Source organism: Bufo gargarizans, chromosome 5, assembly GCF_014858855.1.
Source record: "Bufo gargarizans isolate SCDJY-AF-19 chromosome 5, ASM1485885v1, whole genome shotgun sequence".
Lineage (NCBI taxonomy): Eukaryota > Metazoa > Chordata > Amphibia > Anura > Bufonidae > Bufo > Bufo gargarizans.
The window spans coordinates 397,060,894-397,083,549 of NC_058084.1; the positions used below are offsets into that span (position 1 = coordinate 397,060,894).

The 22,656-nt window shown below is 42.0% G+C and overlaps 1 protein-coding gene across 2 annotated transcripts in view; it reads left to right on the forward strand.

The window, feature by feature from the left end:
• The window catches only part of LOC122937739 (ATP-binding cassette sub-family B member 5-like), a 127,973-nt gene extending 106,341 nt beyond the window's left edge, over positions 1-21,632 (forward strand). For both annotated transcript variants that reach the window (XM_044292755.1, XM_044292756.1), the window contains 8 exons: positions 5,757-5,960; positions 6,863-6,963; positions 7,999-8,139; positions 11,517-11,673; positions 14,578-14,775; positions 14,931-15,137; positions 15,741-15,887; positions 21,300-21,632. In XM_044292755.1, coding sequence (XP_044148690.1) covers positions 5,757-5,960; positions 6,863-6,963; positions 7,999-8,139; positions 11,517-11,673; positions 14,578-14,775; positions 14,931-15,137; positions 15,741-15,887; positions 21,300-21,497 — 1,353 coding nt within the window. In that variant the 3' untranslated portion in view covers positions 21,498-21,632. The remainder of the gene's footprint in view (positions 1-5,756; positions 5,961-6,862; positions 6,964-7,998; positions 8,140-11,516; positions 11,674-14,577; positions 14,776-14,930; positions 15,138-15,740; positions 15,888-21,299) is intronic.
• Positions 21,633-22,656: the final 1,024 nt, after the last annotated feature.

Genomic DNA, 22,656 nt, shown 5'->3' on the forward strand with positions numbered 1-22,656 from the left:
ATATGAATACCTGTTACTAAGTACCTTATTTTTCAGACTCACATATGAATGTCAGATACAGAGTACTTTGTTTTTCAGACCTATATAAATGTCTGACATATAGCCCTTTTTTCACCCTCAGAAGTCATCATACACACGGACAAGAGATACATATCTGTATACACAGCACCATCAAGTATGCCAAGGAGCTAAGTACCATCTCATTCTTCTAAGCACAACAATTTTTTATAAAAATATTTTTTTTGCTTACTTTATTCCCTACGTTGACTACACTGTCATCACCTCCTGATGAGCTGCTGTATGCAGCCGAAACGCGTTGGGGTTGTGTCTTTTTATCATTTACATTAGACTTATTCTTTTTGTTTTGTTTCACTGGATTAATATTTCCCGATCCAGCTTTGCTAAGTAGGGCATCACTAGGGCCACATCTAGGCTTAGGTACGGGGGCAGGGTGTCTCCACCACTAGGGGACATCCCTGTGCTGCAGGACATAGTTCCGTAGGGTCGTCTAGGGAGAGAATTTTTCCCACAGACTTACCCATTATCATCCCCGTTACTATAGTGATTCATTATTGTACCACCTATCTATAATAGGAGGTTTGTTGTTTGCATTTTTATATCAGAGCATCTGAGTGTATCGATCACTCTTGCTCATACCCACTTATTAATAAAGGTATCAAGTTTCCTAATCAAGCACGTCAATTCTCAATTTTCTTCTGACTTATTTCCTACGTGTAACCTATCAATAGATATCTTGTTAAGTGTCTTTAAACAGCTATATCAATCCCCTTAATCAGTATTTGGTGGAAGCAGGTATATCAAACCCCTTAATCAGTATTTTTTGGAAGCAGGTGTATCGCAGGCCTCAATCAATATTTGGCGAAAGCAGGTATATCAATCCCCTAAATCAGTATTTTGCGGAAGCAAGTGTATTGCAGGCCTCAATCAGTATTTGGTGGAAGCAGATATATCAAACCCCTTACTAAGTATTTTGTGGAAGCAGGTGTATCGCAGGCATCAATCAATATTTGGTGGAAGCAGCTATATTAATCCCCGTAATCAGTATTTGGTGGAAGCAGATATATCAAACACCTTAATCAGTATTTTGTGGAAGCAGATGTATCACAGGCCTTAATCAACATTTGGTGGAAGCAAGTATATCAAACCCCTTACTCAGTATTTTGTGGAAGCAGGTATATCAAACCCATTAATCAGTATTTTGTGAAAGCATATATATGAATCCCCTTAATCAGTATTTTGTGGAAGCAGGTGTATCGCAGGCCTCAATCAGTATTTGGTGGAAGCAGGTATATCAAACCCCGTAATCAGTATTTTGTGGAAGCAGGTGTATCACAGTCCTCAATCAATATTTGGTGGAAGCAGGTATATCAAACCCCTTAATCAGTATTTGGTGGAAGCAGTTGTATCAAACCAATTACTCAGTATTTTGTGGAAGCAGATGTATTGCAGGTGTCACTCAATATTTGGTGGAAACAGGTATATCAATACTCTTAATCAGTATTTTGTGGAAGCAGGTGTATCGCAGGCCTCAATCAATATTTGGTGGAAGCAGGTATATCAAGCCTCTTAATCAGTATTTGCCTTTGCCCGCCCTCCAAGCCTCATCGATAGGTCCGGACTTGGAGGGCGGGCAAAGGAAGAGGCTGGGGAGGAGTAAAGTGAAAAGAAGGCAGAGCAGCCTGGGCACTTACACACTGAATGCCGCCCCTGGGAACTTGTAAGTGCTCATTTGCATTTGAATTAAACTTTGTTTTTCCTGCTGGTGCAAGTCTAAATAAAAGAACAAAGGTACTGTTACAATCCTGTATAGGTGTGCTACAGAGCTATGTAAGCACTGTATATCGCCATATATGGAGGTGACAGACTCCCTTTAATCAGTATTTGGTGAAAGCAGGTATTTCAAACCCCTTAATCAGTATTTGTTGGAAGCAGGTATATCAAACCCTTAATCAGTATTTTGTGGAAGCAAGTATATCGCACCCCTCAATCAATATTTGGTGGAAGCAGGTATATCAAACCCCTTAATCAGTATTTTGTGGAAGCAGGTATATCGCACCCCTCAATTATTTTTTTTTGCCCACAGCAGTTTTATCACACCACCCTGTTTATTTGGGGCAACCGGTTACAGGTATATCACAGCCATCAATCAGTATTTTGTGGAAGCAGGTATATCACACCCCTCAATCAGTTTTTTTGGGGGCAACAGGTATATCACACCCATTTAAAATATTTGTTCAAATAGCGCTTGTCTCGCTATATAGCTGCGGTATTGCAGCAGAACTGGACACTGCTGCACAATACAAATGCACTATAATATACTTTCTATGTTAGAAAGTATATTATAAGTATATCACTGTATCACTAGTGTTGGGCGCGAATATTCGAATAGCGAATATTATTCGCTAATATCGGCACTTATCGGCAAATATTTAGAATATAGTGATATATATTCGTAATTTCAAAATTTCTAGATATTTCTTTCATCAGTAACCTCCCTTCTTGCTTGTGGGCCAATGAGAAGGCTGCAATGTCTTTGTCTGAGCTTAGCAACATCCCTAGAAACCAATAGGAAAGTTGCCTACCCCTTACTATACAAGAACCTCCCCAGGCACTGGCGGATCCTGGTGGAGGGGGGCAACAAGGCAATTGCCCCCCCCCCCCCCGAGAAATTATATAGTGAGAAAGAGAGTCAATAGGGCTTCCGATCGTGATCGCCCATATACATTACTCACATGATATCCGAATCAAGTAGTCAGCCACTGGCACTGCGCAGAGCGCACTGACCGTCTGATGTCACACGCTGCGGCTGCCTGCAGATTCACGTCAGACCAGTCAATTCTGGTTTGCAGGCACCTGAGGTAGTGTCTACTAACTGGTCTGTGCTGCCAGGGATTGCTGAAAGGGGTTAATAAATACTGTGAATGGGTGACTGCTGAGAGGGGTTAATAACTATTGTGAAAGCCCCTTTACAGTAGTTATTAACCCCGTTCAGCAGTCCCCCATTCACAGTATTTATTAACCCCTCAGGGGACTGCTGAAAGGGGTTAATAAATACTGTGTGAAGGGGGACTGGCTGGCTCCCTCCAGTACACCCCCTGGCCCCTCCAGTACACCCCTGGCCCCTCCACAAGTTTTTCTCTTTCCTCTTACCGTTCCCCCCCTCATAACAGAGTCATCCACTGATGCCTATAACAATGTCATCCCCACAGATGCCCATAACAGTGTCATCCAATGATGCCCATAACAGTGTAATCCCCACAGATGCCCATAACAGTGTCATCCCCACAGATGCCCCCATAACAGTGTCATCCCCACAGATGCCCCCATAACAGTGTCATCCCCACAGATGCCCCTATAACAGTGTCATCCCCACAGATGCCCCCATAACAGTGTGTCATCCATAAGCACCACATAATAAAGCACCACATTATTATTTTTTTGTCAGCCGCCACAAAACAATCTGGAAGTGCCCCTCCCGAGACCAGGCTCTGGATCTGCCACTGTCCCCAGAAGACCTTTTATGCAGTATTTTGCAGATCTGAGAGAAACAGAAGTGTTATTGTTGGGCTCTCTGCTTTCCTGTGTCATTAAATTAGATAGTAAGTTAGTTAGTTAGTGAGTTAGTTAGTTAACTTATATATATATAATACAAATAGTTAGTGGGAGATAGTCAGTGTAGGTTAGATAGTGATATAGTGTAGCTGGTTCTGCTGTCCATACATACATGCTACATAAATAGTGCTTTGATGTCACAAGTTCACGACAATACTTAGTGCATACCTGTTAAAATGTGAAGTTGCACATATTGCGCCAAAATATTCGCACCATTGGTCCCAATTTCACAATCACGAATATATTGGAGCACTCTATCTGCATATAAAGCTATTGTAATCTTCTGCCGTGCCAACCATTTTCTCTAGACTCAGGAAACTTCTAGCAGCTTTAAAAATGTTATAGTGACCAACGCCTGTATTTTGCGCGCATTACGCAAACATTACAGTGCCGACTTTTTGCGATCAAGAAAATTATCTCGAATTCGCGAATATATGATGCATATTCTACCAAATATTCTCGAAATATCACAAATTTGAATATTGCCCCTACCGCTCATCACTAAGTATCATACACCTCAGTATATTACACCTAGCACACCCTATACCAGTCCATAAAAGGACTTTTGTGGCCCTATTAGCTAGCGTTTGGTGTTCCTAACAGTCTGTCCATGCTCCACAACCTCTCCCTACACTGGCAAAACACAGAATGTAAAATGGCTGCTGATCATGTTCTGTTATAGTGTGGGGTGTGTCCATGTGCTGAAACGTCTCAAATGGCTGTCCTGTACCACCTGATGGCTGTGTCATGGGTCAAAGTTTGGCGCAATGCAAAAGAATATGGCGCCAGCGGACATCGCGATATGTTTGCATGTTCGGAGAATCGCGAATGCGCAAATTACGCCGTGAAACGACCACCGGACGAACCGCAAGGCCATCCCTAATTATGACATCAGTGCTGATGGTTTAATAATGCTTATTACCAGCTGAATGTATGAGCTGTACACATATGAACTGGCCAACCTCTTTAACTGGTTATGGGACAAACATTGTATGTTTAAACCATTGTAATTTGAGTCCTTTGCTTACTTTACTTACTTATTATTCATTGGTTTCAAAGCCCCAAATATCATCTTAAAGAGGAGCTGTCACCTCGCCTGATGCCTGTTTTAATAGCTTCATGCATTCTCCGTGTAATAACAATTCTGGAGCATCTTTTCTTATGTCTCTATGTTATGCCATTCCTTTATTATTTCTACTGGAAGTTATGCATTTATTGCTAGCAGTCTGCAGTAAGGGTACAGAGGGGTGGTAACAAGTTGGGGGGGTGTACCTGCACAGTCTGAGAATGGCAGCAGTGATTGAGTCTGAGTGAGTCTGTGAAGGTACACCCCCCCCCCCCCCAACTGGTTACCACCCCTCTGTACCCTTACTGCAGACTACTAGTAATTTATCCATAACTTCTAGTAGAAATAACAAAGAAATGGCACAGAATACAGTCATAAGAATAGATGCGCCAGAATTGTTATTACATGGGGAATGCATGAAGCTATTGAAGATCATTTTAAGAAATGAAGATTTAAAAAAATAGGCAGATAACTAAGACAGATAAAGACAGTCTTTATACATATGCGTAACAGTCAGTAATATGCCGGACACTGCCTTCCCCAACTGATCCCATTCATAATTATGGCGGTCCTTTGGCGTCTAGTGTGAATATTGTCATCTTGCTGGGAAAAATACCACTGCATGCAGCAGTGTTCTGCCCTTTTTTGCCAAAACGTTGCCTTAGGGATTAATTAAATAAACTTTGAAAGACAAGATATACAAAATTTGAAGCATGCAGCAGGCATGTGTTCGGTGTTCCCTATCTCCTATTTATCATCTCTCCACTGCAAGAGAAGGACAAGGGTAGCTGAATGTAATATGTGGCCCTCATATGGGGTCAAGGTACACATTTGAGGCCTCCATCGTTTGGTGCATTGACCACCATTGGTTTAGTAGGAGATAAAAGTTTTATAGAATCCACCGAAACTAAAAATATATGGGCAATACGATACAAACTTTAAACTCTAAATACATGGTATGTTTACCTTCAAACCTTTATTAGGTCCTTCTTATCATTGGCGTTATTTGTTTTATATAAGATTTTGTGAATTACATTTTTTCCTAATTTTTATTTAGGCAACTGGCTCCAGGCTTGGCTTACTTGCACAGAATTTTGGCAGTATGGGACTATCCATTCTAATTGCTTTGTTTTTTGGCTGGGAGATGTCTTTGCTGATTCTAGGAATGACTCCTGTCCTTGTGGTCACCGGTCTTTTAGAAACCAGGGCCCTTACAGGTTTTGCTAATCGTGATAAAAAGGATCTTCAAGAAGCAGGAAAGGTATTAATGACTGTTACATGGCTACTAGTGTAAAGCTCTTCCAGCTAGCACCATATTACACATCTATTTTCTTGTACATGTCCAACTAATTTCATAATTACACTTATTTTCATACAATGCTGTTTTAAAGCACTATCGTTGTCCTAGACACACTGTGATCCATATAATCATTTTATTTTGGAATGTAAACATATAGAACTACCATTAGGAACATCAACTTTACATTATAATCTATACATCATTATGATATAATACACTCAGCACATTACACTTTAAAATATTTAAAAGTAAATAATCTACTAAAGGTGGCCATATGCAGCGTTTGGCTGGTCTACTAGAGATCCAGAGGATCCCCAGTGAGCCCAGGTTCTGATACTATAGTGGGCCCCAAAAGTCTAGGAGAAAACAACCCATTTGGAGCCAATCATTTGCTACTAGGGTCTAGTTCTTTTAATTAAAACCTAATAGACTTTATTGATGATATGGGGTTGGGCCCCAAGAATAATTTCCTCTGGTGGGCCCAATGAACCCTAGTCTGACACTGGACATACACATTAGATAAATGTTGGCAATCCCAATGATTATGGCAGTCTAAAGTGTACAGCAAATGTCAGGAGAAAGAAGGGTCAGGCATGTAAGATTTCATGCATCCTTTTGTTCATAAGTTCTGAAGAGAGATAAGCTGCTACCAACATTGTCTGGCAGCAGTTTACCACCCACCCCCTTTCCCACCCCTATTGAGAGTGCATGTGTATGGGTGGTTCGGAAGGAATAGTTGTTGTCCAAATAAGATCTCCAACACCTTTCTAGTGTGTATGACCAGTTTTTGTCTTGAGCTTGTATAAAGCATTACATCATTTTGATTTAACATATAATATTTCCCTTTTATGTTAAACTAATAGATTGCAACTGAAGCCGTAGAAAATATTCGAACAGTTGTGTCTTTAACAAGAGAAAAAACGTTTGAGAACAGTTACACTGAGAGTCTGCAGAAACCGTACAGGTCAGCTATCTCAATTGACTCCAGAGATCTATGTATTCTGTCCATACAACGATATAAAGAATCCTGACACTGTTACCAGGAGAAAAAATAAAAGCTTGATTACCATCATAGATGTGCTCTTATTATATAATAATATTAAAGGGAAGCTGTAACCAGGATTCTGGACTATTACTTGCTGTAATACCTGAATAGTACTGGAGATAAGGAGAACAGACTGGCATTTTTTATTTTCCTACTAACCCCTGTTCCCCTGCTGTCAGCACTCAAAGTGAAATGAAAAGTCTGGACTGCTGCGCCAACATAAAGGAGAAGACTCTTGTGTGCATACACAGCTGTTCCGAGAACTTACTTAAAGGAATTATGCAAGAATGGGCTGGGTTTTGGCAACTCCCCCCCCCCCCCCCCTCACACACATTATAGGACCTGTAAAGGGAAGATTACTTATCCCCTCCTTCTCCTCCAGGCCTCCGATGCTCTGCTGGGCTCCCTCACCGTACACATCCACTTTAACAATCCACTGGATCCACTTGTGTCATGTGACCATTTGTCATGCCGTAAGGAGAGCCGGTCACTGCCACGGCCAGTAATTGGCCTTGGCGATGACAAAACAGATGTGTAGTTCTCAATTACATAAAACAAATGCCTCTTACCTATATAAATAATACATTGGTATTGGTATATCAGCCAAAATTGGGAGTGAATGCATAGAAAAGAAGTATGCATCTTTTCTTTTTATTTCTCTGGATCCAGCAGGACCAGGCTGCAGTTTACTGCACAACTGGTGGCCAGCACCGCCTCCCTGCAGGATCGGTGGAAATCCCAGAGGTATACTGGGGCTATAAAGTGATGGCATATCCATGCGCTGTCATCCCTTTTCTTTTCAGTCCTAATGCTAGGCCTATTGGAAAGAGAGAGGAAAAGAGGAATCGCTCCTCCGAGAGCTGTGCCATTTAGTAGATGTTTCTTTTTGATAACAGGGCAAGCTGGTATCTGCTCATCCATCCACTAATGAAAAGGTTTTATGTCACCTCATAGGAATTCACAGCGAAAGGCCCAGATATATGGAATTTGCTTTGCATTCAGCCAGTCTTTCATATTATTTGCCTATGCAGCCAGTTATCGCTTTGGAGCTTATCTAATAAACGTGGGAAGGATGAATGTAGAAGAAGTGATGCTGTAAGTATCAACATGTAAGATCATGAATATGTACAGTGATTCCTTAGGGGTGGGGGTGTTGTTAGGAAGTGGCCGGCTGGTCACAAGCCTCTGGTTTTGGGTGCCAGGAGTTCACAATTTTCTTGGACAATGTATTTGGCCACAGTAATCTATAAGAGAAAGAATAGATAACGTTGCTCCATAGGGTCCACTGTATTGTAAAGAAACCAGTCTGTGTACATGCACTCACATTCTGCAATCCAGGAATAAACCTAATGAGTGCTTGCTGAAAAAGTCAGTTGCTCCACTGCTGCTCTGCCCTCTGACCCGAATCTCAGTAGACACCTTCATAATGAAAGGCAACGACAATAGTAAAATAATAGGTACAAAGCTTCCAAATATTCAGATTGTCAGCTGGAAAATAGCCCACAGGGGATCATGAAAATGATACAGACTGAGCCAAAAATGAAGCAAATGCTGGTTACCATAGTTCTGTAACAGTAACTTCAGAGGTGGGAAAGGGACACAATACATATCTGCAGGTATAACAGTTAGTGATGTATATGAAGATTATTATTGTTCCGTGGAGGGATGTAAACTGTCACTGCACACTGGTAGCTCTTCTTCAAACCGCTGATTGACCAGGTTGCCGGGTGTCTCCCCCACTGATCAAATATTGATGATCTATCCCAGTGATGGCTAACCTTGGCACTCCAGCTGTGGTGAAACCATGGCTCCCAGCATGCTCCATTTATTTCTACAGAGTTCTGAGAGCAGCCAAGCAAGGGGGACATCTTGGGAGTTGTAGTTTTACCACAGCTGGAGTGCCAAGGTTAGCCATCACTGATCTATCCTGAACATAGGTCATCAATATATACTGCATGCACGACCCCTTTAACCCCTTGCAATCTCCGCTGTATATATACGGCAGAAGTCATCACTTTAAAGATGGCGCCCGCTCGCGAGTGGAGGTCACCAAGGGGGGCGGAAAATTAAACTTTTTTTTTTTTAAATAAGTCACTTGCGCGCCGCCGGCCGGCCGCGGCTGTTCTCCTCTGTGTGTTCCTGGTATCTTCTCTCTGGGCTCCCGACAAGTTTGAGGACCTTTCCCACTCAGCCAATCAGTGGCCGCAGCTGTGTCACGTGCCAGGCCAGTGATTTCCTGCTGAACCAATCACTGTTCTGTCACATGACACAGCTGTGGCCACTGATTGGCTGAGTGGGAAAGGTCCTCATACTTGTTGGGCGCCCAGAGAGAAAATACCAGGACCACACAGAGGAGAAGGGGAGCTGCTGCAGACGGGACCAGGGCCAGATGAGCATCATGTTTTTTACACAACATTACTAAAGGGGGGGGCATGGGAGGGGAGAAATGTGCCACTGAGGGGGATAAATGTGACATGGGGGGTGATGTGACATGGGGAGATGAAATGTGACATTGAGGGGGATAAATGCGACATGGAGGAGGTGAAATGTGACATGGAGGGGGAGAAATGTGACATGGAGGGGGAGAAATGTGACTCACTTAAAGAGGACCTTTCACTAGAATAAAAAATGTAAACTAAGCATACAGACATGGAGAGCGGCGTCCAGGGATCTCCCTGCACTTACTATTATCCCTGGGCGCCGCTCCGTTCTCCCGGTATAGGCTCCAGTATCTTCATATGTTCGGCTTAACTTGGTGGAGCCTGCCGGCGTCTCCTTCTCCCAGGCTGTAGCGCTCGCCAATCGCAGCGCTCAGCTCATAGCCTGAGTTTTTTTTTTCTCTCAGGCGCTGAGCTGAGCGATGCAATTGGCCAGCCCTACAGCCTGGGAGAAGGAGACGCCGACAGGCTCCACCCAGTTGAGCCGAACATATGAAGATACGGGAGCCTATACCGGGAGAACGGAGCGGCGCCCAGGGATAATAGTAAGTGCAGGGAGATCCCTGGGCGCCGCTCTCCATGTCTGTATGCTTAGTTTACATTTTTTATTCTTGTGAAAGGTCCTCTTTAACAGCCTTCCCCAGCTGAGATTGGGGAAGCTGTTATGTTGGGTCCATTTACACGTCCGCAATATGGGTCTGCATCCGTTCCCGCAATTTTGCGGAACATGTGTGGACCTAATCAGTTTCAATGGGGCCGGAAAAGATTCGGACAGCACACAGTGAGCTGTCCGCATCCGCACTTCCGTTCCGCAAAAAAATAGAACATGTCTTATTCTTGTCCGCAGACACAGACAAGAAAAGGCATTTCTATTATAGTGCCGGCCATGTGCAATGCGCAAAATGCGGAACGCACATGGTCGATGTCCGCGTTTTGCAGATCCGCAATTTCCGGGCCACAAAACACTTGCGGACGTGTGAATGGACCCTTAAGCCTCATTCACACGTCATTGTTTCACAGACGTGTGCTGTACGTGATCTCCACGGACAGCACACATCCCTATTCATTTTAATGTGTGTATTCACACATCAGTGTTTTAGCACGGTCCGTGGGTCCATTTTTTTAGCACAGATGCATGCTCTATTTTGTCCGTGTTCATGGATTATAGTCTATGGGTTAGGGAAAACCACGGATGCCATCCGTGTTGCATCCGTGTTTCACGGATCATTAAAAAGAGATTCTTTGAAAAAAAAAATTCAGCTGTTCAGTGTCAATGAAACACGGATGCAACACAGACAGCAAAAAATGGACACACGGACCCAGCACGGATCCTTCACGGACAGCTTCACGGATGCATCACCGACCACCTTCTCACGTATTTGAGCACGGACACAGACGTGTGAATGAGTTGCTTTACAGTGATAGCCCTAATGGGTCCGCAAAAAAAAAAAACCGGAAGTTACTCCATGTGCATTTTGTTTCTGTATGTCTGTTCTGCAAAAAAACAGAACATGTCCTATTATTGTCCACATTACGGACAAGGATAGTACTGTTCTATTAGGGGCCAGCTGTTCCGTTCCGCAAAAACCGGAACGCACATGGACTTCCTCTATGATTTCTGCAGACTGCAAAATACATACGGTCGTGTGCATGGGCCCTTATTCAAACGTTAACAGGAGGAACAGCTTAGTGCAAAGAAGAAAAGATGCTCTAGATCAAAACATACATGCCAGGTCCTTCCTAACAGGCTGAATTATTATACGCACTTATATAGCGCTGACATATTCCGCAGCGCTTTACAGACATTAGCATCAACCTGTCCCCAATGGGGCTCACAATCTAAGTTACCTATCAGTATGTCTTTAAAGTGTGGGGAAAAAAACGGAGAACCCATAGGAAACCCAAACAAACATGGGGAGAACATACAAACCATTGATATGATTGTGAAATGAGAAAGTTGCTCAGACTTGTATTAAGGAATGTGTGAGAAGGTGCAGTCCACTTTCAACCCTTAACACTCGGTTTTCTTCACAGTGTATTTGTCATCTTAACTTACGGAGCCATCGCAGTAGGCCAGACATTATCCTTTGCCCCTGACTATGCTAAAGCCACATCTGCTGCTGGTCATCTTTTTGCTTTGTTTAACAGAGAACCAGCTATTGACAGCTACAGTTTACATGGACAAAGACCAGTAAGTATTTTATCTTGATAATTCGTGTCTTTATGGCCAAATATTGAGCTACATTATAAGACCACATTTACACAACAGTGCGAAACAGCCGAACGTAGGCGGTTTTTCCAATGGCTGCCAAACGTGCATTTTAAGAACAATGGTAGTGTATGGGGTTATTCATACGGGCATTATTTTTTTTAAAGCCCATGAATAACGGCTGTCAAAAAAATAGGACGTCCTATTTTGTCCCTTTTCAGGGAACTACAGCCCCCATACAGTTGAAGGGGACCGATTTCAATGGCGTTTTCTCAGAAAGGCATCAGTGGAAAAAAAACGGCCATTAAAAACTGACTGTTTAGTGTTTTTAGCTCCCGTTTTTTCCACTGTTGTGTTAGGCTATGTTCATAGGGCTAAAATTGATGTGAGCAAAAACAGTAGCGATCTGTAGACTGACATCTGGTCTCTGAGAACAACATATTTTTGGTGGCAGGACGGCCAAAATAGGGCCAAATACGGCAACCTGTTTTAGCTCTTTCCCATTGACCTCAATAGGGGATACAGCTGTGGTTCTCAAGCAGATCTGAGAACTGCTGCATATGGTTGCATACTCCTTTTATTTTTTACCGTGTGAACATAGGTTTATCATTGCTTGGTTGTACGCAATTTATCAGAGGAGAAGAGTTGATGATAAGTTCTGAGCTAGATCTGCTTAAAATATCTCACTACTAAATGCCAAGGACTTTGTCTCTGATGTGAAGGACACATTCATCTGTCATTAGAGATTTAAGGCCACCTGCACACGAGTTCTGGTGAACAGACATAAGTTCTGCAAACATTTCCATGTGGACTTATGTGCGTTTCTGCAACATATCTGCACCAAAATCCGCAATGTCTAATTGCGGTTTTCATGCAGTTTTGCCGCAGATCCATTGAAAAGGGTTAAATCTGCAGCTAAAACCGCAAACATAATTCACATGCTGCAGATTTAGAAAAACGCAATGCAGGTCAATTTCTACACGGAAAAAAATCTGCAAAGTGTACATGAGATTTGTTGGTACTGTAATACGCTGCGTTTTCTCTGCATGGCAATCCATGTGGAAAAACTGAATGTATTCAGCAACATGTGCGAGTGGTCTAAATCTTGATGGTTTTGGTATTTATTTATAAACTGTAGAAATAGTGAAAAAATGGTGCAATATTTTAACTAATCCATAGGCTTTCTCAAGCCTATGGATTAGTCAAAATGTTGCACGCTTTTTGCACTTTGTACCTGTATTGGAACCGCTTTTAACAAAGGAAACCATGGAGGATATGCTGCAGACAACTTTGTTTTTGTACTATCCTGAGGATACGTCATTAATATTGGAGAACCCAGAGAACCCCTTTAATTAAAAAAAAAAAAAAAAAAAGAATAGAGAAAAAAAATATAAGTCCTAGGAGACCTCAAAGTGTCATGCACAAATTTTCAGTCTAATTGGAACACTTTTGATTCAGGTAGAATCGATTTGGACCAGAATTTAATTGGTTGACCCATTCGGCTGAATCAAACCTGAATCGAATTTTGGGCCTTTCACTCATCTCGATTCACGGACAATATAGATCAGTGATGGCTAACCTTGGCACTCCAGCTGTGGTGAAACTACGACTCCCAGCATGCTCCATTTGTTTCTATAGAGTTCTGAGAGCAGCCAAGCAAGGGAGGCATCTTGGGAGTTGTAGTTTTACCACAGCTGGAGTGCCAAGGTTAGCCATTACTGATATAGATAATAAGGGTATTACGTCTCTGGAATAAACAAAATCACGGATGGATGAATGGAGACGCTAAAACTACAACGTTTATTGGTATGCACTAAAAAAAGGAGAGAAGGAAATTCATGAGTCCTTTAAAATTCCCATGTGTGGTGAACACATAGAAACCACACTCAGAGGACTTTATTGTATAGGTCATGAGTGTATCAGGTGAACTATGTGTGCCTATTACGTCACCACCCTCCTGTTGATACCACAGGGGGAATGTATGTGAGGCTATTATCGTATCCACCCACTGAGCCTGGACTGCATCATAGACGTCACGCGGTGTGGAGGGGCTTCTTCCTTACGGCCGAACTAGCGCCGTAGCTGTCACCACGCTGGTGGGACAGCCGATGCTCTCAATATTTTCAAGCAGCCGATATACAATAGCTCCTGATGAATCTTGTTTAGAGGAAACGCGTCGAGCCAGGACGCGCTGCCGTAGTCAGTTTGAGCAGAGCTTATGAAGTTGTTGTTAGTCCTATTAGTATAGCGGAGTATTCAATTCATCTGTCAGATAAACCAGATACCATACAGATGAATTAGGGTCTCCTCTGCAATTTCCATGTGGGCTGTATGAATTCCCTAGTGGCTACCCCTGTGGATTGAGACTAATAGGCTTGTGTCTCTCTTTGTACTGAAACCATAGGTCTGTGTTTTATTGACACACCGCTGTGTGCGTCTCCTCCTCTGTATCTAAGGGGCTGTATTTGGCTTTGGCATTTGGCTGTCTATTATTTCACTCACTGGACCGGTGTGTGGAGTGCTTTAAGTCAATGATGCAGTCCAGGCTCAGTGGGTGGATACGATAATAGCCTCACATACATTCCCCCTGTGGTACCAACAGGAGGGTGGTGACGTAATAGGCACACATAGTTCCCCTGATACACTCATGACCTATACATTAAAGTCCTCTGAGTGTGGTTTCTATGTGTTCACCACACATGGGAATTTTAAAGGATTCATGAATTTCCTTCTCTCCTTTTTTTAGTGCATACCAATAAACGTTGTAGTTTTAGCGTCTCCATTCATCCATCCATGATTTTCTTTCACTCATCTCCCCTTTTGAGCCATGTTTCCTAAAAAAAAATATGGTCTTTTTTTATTTCTTTGTTTCTCTACTCACTTTAGGATAATTGTCAGGGAAATTTAGAGCTGCGTCAGATATCATTCAATTATCCATCTCGTCCGGATGTGCCTGTACTACAAGATCTATCCATTACTATACAAAGTGGACAGACTGTGGCATTTGTGGGCAGCAGTGGATGTGGGAAAAGCACCTCTGTCCAACTCCTGCAGAGGTTTTATGACCCTTGCCAAGGAGCTGTGGTAAGAATAATTTGCAGGACTAACTATATGATAAACTATGATAGTCAATTATGCTGAGTGTTAATGTTGAAGCTGATAATATATGATTTCTTAATCAGTTGATAACCAGAAGGCTGTTTTGATCTGAATACTGTGCCTCTTCTTTGAATTTGTAGTTGTTCGATAACACTGACCTAAAAAACTTGAATGTTCAATGGCTTCGATCCCAAATTGGAATTGTCTCCCAAGAGCCAGTGTTATTTGACTGCAGTATTGCTGAGAACATTGCCTATGGGGACAACTCCCGCAAAGTGTCTATGGAGGAAATACAACAAGCCGCAAAAGCTGCAAATATCCATTCATTTATAGAAGAGCTGCCAGAGGTAAATATTCAGCACCTCTGTGATCATGATAATGATAAAATATTCCTCTACCTTTAGTTCTTGAGAAGAGCAAATGATGCTTGTGTTATCTGGATATGTTTACCTGTAGGCTTATCTAGGCGACTTAAAGGGGTTAACCACTTTGCGGCTTCTGTTGATCAGTGTGTTTGTGAGATTATTATATGAAACTTACTAATATAGTCTTTGTTGAAAATCTGCACCATTTTCTATATTTCATAAGTTACTAAAACAAAAGTCTTTTGTGCTGTCCATACAGAAGTCCTGTCCATAAAATGGCCGCTGATGGAGGGTCATGTGACCAGGCAAATCACCTCCAAGTACAGATGTCAGGTGCAGTGTATTTGAATGGAGGAGACAACACATAGAAGTGATTTGCCTGGTCACATGACCCTCCATCAGCCGCCATCTTTATGGATAGTGCCATATAATCATCACAAACACATTAGTCAAAAGTCACCAGAAAGAGGCCAACCCCCTTAACTATTTTAGCCTGTTCCCATTCATGTACTGTATCTGCTGTCTCACGTCTCTCATATCGTGTCTACCTTAAGTTTTATAGAAGTATTTATTTACTACTTATAGAAATATAACACATCAGTTGGAGGTAAAGGAACTCAACTGTCTGGAGGTCAGAAACAGAGAATTGCTATTGCTCGGGCACTGATACGTTCTCCTAAAGTTCTGCTGCTTGATGAAGCCACCTCAGCACTGGACAATGAAAGTGAAAAGGTGACCTATAGATGAAACTCTATACTACGAAGATTAGTTACCATAACTGTTTACCAAAATTTACCAAAAATGTATTTGTACAGTAGAATGTATATAAGCTAATATACCCTACCAGAGACTGGAACAACTTTTATGAATGCTACCTAGCAAAATCCCCCTTCACAGAGTGGTGTCCTCAACATGCTGCATAATGGCCTATATATAATAAATAATTGTCAGCAGATCCTACTGATCGCCACAAGACTGAACTAAAATCTAATGTGTATCAGAACTACTGTCCCATAATGTCTGCTTGTTATAGTAGCTTCCTCTACTGAAAATGAAGTTGTCGAGGTTCAATCGATTCACCAGCCGGGGGACAATAAGCACACACAGAGTTAGTGTACAATATAGTCCGGGTTTCCCCTTTATCAGTGTTTATTTATAAACAAAGACACAAACACAAAGCCAATCAAAGGTTTATAATATAAAACACTTACCAATCTGATTACAGAAAATAGAGCATAATAGCCTCATGCTGGGACAGAGCAGGTTATGGTGAAATGTGTGGACAGGGTCTGCATAGCCTTAGCCCTTGGCAACCTAAACAAGTCTTGTAGACCACCACCCCCCACCCACACCTTATACTGGAATGTCCTTAAGCAGTTTAAAGTTTGTTTAGAGACAAGATGGAGTCAGTTGCATTAACAATTGTGACAAGATGGAGTCGGTTGCATTAACAATTCCCCTCTTTTTTTTTTACAAACTCTTAAGACATTATATCTGTCCTTTATCCTGTCCCTTCATCTGTGATATTCTACCCCTATGATCCCAGCAGCCCCTGATGGTGGTACTCTGGGACCTTGCCCTGCCCTAGTTATCCCTAATTATGCATAACACTAACTGGGCAATGATAATGAAGGGTTTACGCAATAGACACAAATATCTAGAATGTTCAGGTTCCATCCATCACACACCAGGCATCTCTTTCTGTTGTTCTTGGTGAAGGTTGGGGGACACCTCGGAAATAGTGACCATAAAGTAATAACCTTCCAATTGTCATTCAAAAGAGTGTTTCTTCAGGGAGGAACAAAAATACTAAACTTCAAAAAAGCTAAATTTAGCCAACTAAGAGAGGCCATAGGCCTAACTAACTGGGACAAAGTCCTCAAAAAGAAAAATACAGCCACAAAATGGGATATTTTTAAAACCATCCTAAAATCTAATTGTGAGAGGTACATACCGTATGGGAATAAAAGGTTAAGGAACAAGAAAAAAACAATGTGGATAAATAGAATTGTAAAGAAAGCAATAAATGACAAAAAGAAACCATTTAAATAGCTAAAACAGGAGGGTAGCAAGGAATCATTAAAAAACTTTAAGTAAAAAAATAGAATATGTAAAAGACAAATAAAAGCAGCCAAACTAGAGACCGGGAGATTAATTGCCAAAGACCCCAACCCTAAAATGTTCTTCAGTTATATAGATGGTAAAAAGTATAAATCTGAAGGTGTCAGCCCTTTACAGAGCAATGAGGGGGGAGTTGCAGACAGCAGTGAGGAGAAAGCAAAGCTATATACATTGTCACTGAAGAAAATACATTGTCAGGATGTAAAAGTAATTTCCCCATTAAAAGTGCCCTGTCTGACCCAGGAAGAAGCGCAGCGGCGTCTTAAAAAGATTAAAATAGAGAAATCACCAGGACCAGATGACATACACCCCCATATCCTAAGAGAATTAAGTAATGTCATAGCCAGACCCTTATTTCTGATATTTAAGGACTCTATACTGACAGGGAGTGTTCCACAGGATTGGCACATAGAAAATGTGGTGCCAGTATTCAAAAAGGGTCCAAAAACAGAGCCCGGAAAGTATAGGCCGGTAAGCTTAACATCTGTCGTTGGTAAACTGTTTGAAGGCTTTCTAAGAGATGCTATCTTGGAGTACCTCAAAAAAATTATGCAAATAACGCCATATCAGCATGGCTTCATGAGGGATCGGTCATGTCAAACTAATTTATTCAGTTTCTATGAGGAGGTAAGTTCTAGAAGTTCTAATAAATATCAGTAAAGTGGCATAATCACCTCTTCACATTTTTAAATAGATCCTTTATCCCTATATAGATTCAATGCTTCGGAGCAGTAGTTCCCTTTTGATACAGGACATCTACTGCCCTAAAACGATGAATTTGGTGTCAGTACCACTGATGCTTTCATCTAATGAATAGGTGATTGGGTGATCAATGGCACCTTTACACATGTCAATTATCAGGAATGAGAATTCATACAGTGAACAAAAATATAAACCCAACACTTTTGGTTTTGCTCCTATGAGCTGAACTCAAAGGTCTGAAACATTTTCTACATACACAAAAGACCCATTACTCTCAAATATTGTTCACAAACCTGTCTAAATCTGTATTAGTGAGCAGAGATAATCCATCCCACCTCACAGGTATGGCATATCAAGGTACTGATTAGACAACATGAATTTTGCACAAGTGTGCCTTAGACTGCCCACAATAAAAGTACTCTGAAATGTGCTGTTTGATCACACAGCACAATGTCACAGATGTCGCAACAATTGAGGAAACCTGCAATTGGCATGCTGACTGCAGGAATGTCTACCAGAGCTGTTGCCCATGCAATGAATGTTCATTTCTCTACCATAAGCCGTCTCCAAAGGCGTTTCAGAGAATTTGGCAGTACATCCAACCAACCTCACAACCGCAGACCACATATAACCACACCAGCTTAGGACCTCCACATCCAGCATGTTCACCTCCATGATCATCTGAGACCAGCCACCCGGACAGCTGCAGCAACAATCAGTTTGCATAACCAAAGAATTTTTGCACAAACTGTCAGAAACCGTCTCAGGGAAGCTCATCTGCATGCTCATTGTCTTCATCGGGGTCTGGACCTGACTGCAGTTCGTCGTCGTAACTGACTTGAGTGGGGAAATGCTCACATTCGATGGCATCTGGCTCGTTGGAGAGGCGTTCTGTTCACTGATGAGTCCCGGTTTTCAATGATCAGGGCAGATGACAGACAGCGTGTGTGGCATCGTGTGGTTGAGCGGTTTGCTGACGTCAATGCTGTGGATCGAGTGGCCCATGATAGCGGTGGGGTTATCGTATGGGCAGGCGTATGTTATGGACAACGAACACAGGTGTATTTTATTGATGGCATGTTGAATTCACAGAGATACTGTGACGAGATACTGAGGCCCATTGTTGTGCCATTAATTTATGACCATCACCTCATGTTGCAGAATAAATTATGCACGGCCCCATATTGCAAGGATATGTACACAGCTGAAAACATCCCAGTTCTTGTATGGCCAGCATACTCACCGGACATGTCACCCATTGAGCATGTTTGGGATGCTCTGGATCCGCGTATACGACAGAGTGTTCCAGTTCCTGACAATATTCTGCAACTTTGCACAGCTATTGAAGAGGAGTGGACCAACATTTTTCAGGTCCCAATCAACAACCTGGTCAACTCTATGCGATGGAGATGTGTTGCACTGCGTGAGGCAAACGTTGGACACCAGATACTGACTGGTTTTCTGGCCCAACCCCCCAGTGAGGCCAAACCGTGCACATTTCAGAGTGTCCTTTTATTGTGGGCAGTCTAAGGCACACCCGTGCAATATTCATGCTGTCTAATCAGCACCTTGATATGCCACACATGTGAGGTGGGATGGATTATCTCGGCAAAGGAGAAGTGCTCACTAACACAGATTTAGACAGATTTGTGAATATTTGAGAGTAATGGGTATTTTGTGTATGTAGAAAATCTTTCAGATCTTTGAGTTCAGCTCATGCTAAATGGGAGCAAAACTGAAACTGTTGCATTTACGGTATATTTTTGTTCAGTGTATGTACATTACTGATAATCGTCTGATAATCAGCCTGTGTAAAGGGGCTTTAAAGGGAACCTGTCATGTGGATATTTGATTATAATCCAACTACAATACCTATACAATCATTAACTACTAAAAAGTGCCTTAGATGTATTCACTTACTGGTGTGACAGATGGTTACCTCATAATATACACACAAAGATGCTGCATGCTAATGAGCTGATTCGAGTCCGGCGTGATGTCAGTGAGTCCAGCGTATTTTTAATTCAGAACTATAGCCACTCCCCTGCCCACCTGCTGCTGATTCATATGGAAAATAACTGTCAATCAGCAGCAGGTAGGCGGAGATAGTCAGGAGCTCATAAATATTCAGGACTCATCATTAGAAGCTGGAGCTTTTCAATACAAGATGTTGGCAGATTGACTGGGTCAATTAAAGAACGTGACCCAGCATTTTGCTAAGATAATCAGTCACTTATTTATGTTGCCCTTAGTTAGGACACCATAAAACTGGTGACAGGTTCCCTTTAAGTTAAAAAATGTGCATACATTGCTCCTCCATTCCCCTACTGTGCACCTGCCAATCGTTGCTGAAATAGAAAGGACTTTTCAGCCGCACCCACATAATGTAAAAGACTCTTGAGTGTTTGTCAGAAGTCCTCTCAATGGCGTTCCAGTAGTGGATTTCAGGCACACAGGCTACACAGCAAAGGAATTAGGGAGAGGTAGCTTGCACATTTAACTTAGCGACTGAGATGCAGTACTATTCTTGTAGTGATGCAACTTACAGAGTCCCTTAAAAAGCTATGGACACACTGATATGGGTCTTAAGTTATATCAATCCAGGTGTTCGCTCAAATTAAGGAAGGAAGACTGCAGTCTGAAATGTATTGGACATTTTTACCTCTAGTTAAGACTCTTAACTAGAGGTAAAAATGTCCAATACATTTCAGACTGCAGTCTTCCTTCCTTAATTCATTTTCAGACCTCCTGATATGTAGTTTGCAGCCTGCTCTTAGTTTCAGACTTTTCCCATTCGATTAGAGATGAGTGACTTGATTCTTCTAACAGGGCTTGTGGGGGGCTGTCTCTGCAGGTGAAGAAGCGCCCACCTGCTACAAGATTGATCAGGACAGACATTTAGTCCAGCCCTGATTTTCACCGCTGGCTTTGAAGCAAAGTCTGTGCAGGCAGGAAAGTGTCAAGGCTGGGATAAATGTCTGGCCTTATCAATCCTTCAGCAGGTGGGGGCTTCTTCACCTGTGGGTACAGCCCTCCACAGGTGAAGAAGCTTGCTGAGAAGATGAATCAAATAATTAGATTTGATTCATTCATCTCTAATGTGATGTGTCCCTCCTAAGTAATACATGCAGGGTATAAGCCCCATATGTTCTGGATGCTTCTGCCATCACAAGCTACTATGTACTGTATCTGCACAGCTTCATTCCAGGACTGATTTCTCCTACTTTAGACCTTGAGGAGTGGTAGCCACTAAATCATAGTTATGTTGTTTTGCTGAACAGCAGTGATACTTTTGACTACATAGTTTGCTCTAATATCCAGGTTGTACAACAAGCTCTTGATCAAGCGAGGAAAGGACGGACTTGCATCATGATCGCACACAGGCTATCTACAGTCCAGAATGCAGACCTTATCGTTGTGATGAAGAGTGGAAGAGTAAGAGAAATGGGAACTCACCAACAACTTCTCTCTAACAGAGGAGCATATTTCCAACTTGTAAATGCACAAACCATGAGTTAATGTAAATGCTGTAATTAGTTCAAAAACAAAGTGAATATGAAGGCATGAGACCTAAATGTTTGCTCTGATGCTGCTACTAGTAGAAATTAAAGGGAGTCTGTCACTTCCATATGGCCATATACAGTGCTTACATGGCTCTGTAGCACACCTATACAGGACTGTAACGGTACCTTTGTCTTTGTCTTTAGACTTGCACCAGCAGGAAAAACGAAGTTTAATTCATATGCAAATGAGCACTCGCAAGTGCCCAGGGGCGGCGTTCAGTGTGTAGGTGCCCAGGCTGCTCTGCCTTCTTTTCACTTTACTCCTACCCAGTCTCTGCCTTTGCCCACCCTCCAAGTCCGGACCTATCGATGAGGCAAGAGACTTGGAGGGCGGGCAAAGGAAGAGACTGGGGAGGAGTAAAGTAAAAAGAAGGCAGAGCAGCCTGGGCACCTACACCTGAACGACGCCCCTGGGCACTTGCGAGTGCTCATTTGCATATGAATTAAACTTTGTTTTTCCTGCTGATGCAAGTCTAAAGACAAAGACAAAGGTACCGTTACAATCCTGCATAGGTGTGCTACAGGACAATGTAAGCACTGTATATGGCCATATGGAGATGACAGACTCCCTTTAACGAAATATTCCAAAAAACCGGCATTTTTTTTCAGCTTTACTATTCATAAAATCCTTTATGGAAATATAACTGTCAATATGACACTAATGCAGCTAACGTGGCAAGCCACGCGTATCATTCAGCATTATATAGTATATATTTATTTATACCACAGAAGCACACTATATTGTGTCTTTATTAGAGTTCCTTCAGTATTATTTAGATACTGTTCCTCATTTTTATTATTCCTTTCCATCATTTCATTAAAATAGTCTAATAAATGACAATAACATGAATGCGTTTTTACATATTGTTTTTGTACTTCTTTGAAGACAACGTGAAAAATGTCCCAAAATGATTGGTGTGAATGAAAATTCAGCTAACTCGGTAAAGGAGGAGAGCATATTTAAAAGAAGAAAAACTACCACAAGAGGACACAGTTTTAAATTAGAGGGACAAAGGTTTAAAAGTAATATAAGGAAGTATTACTTTACTGAGAGAGTAGTGGATGCATGGAATAGCCTTCCTGCAGAAGTGGTAGCTGCAAATACAGTGAAGGAG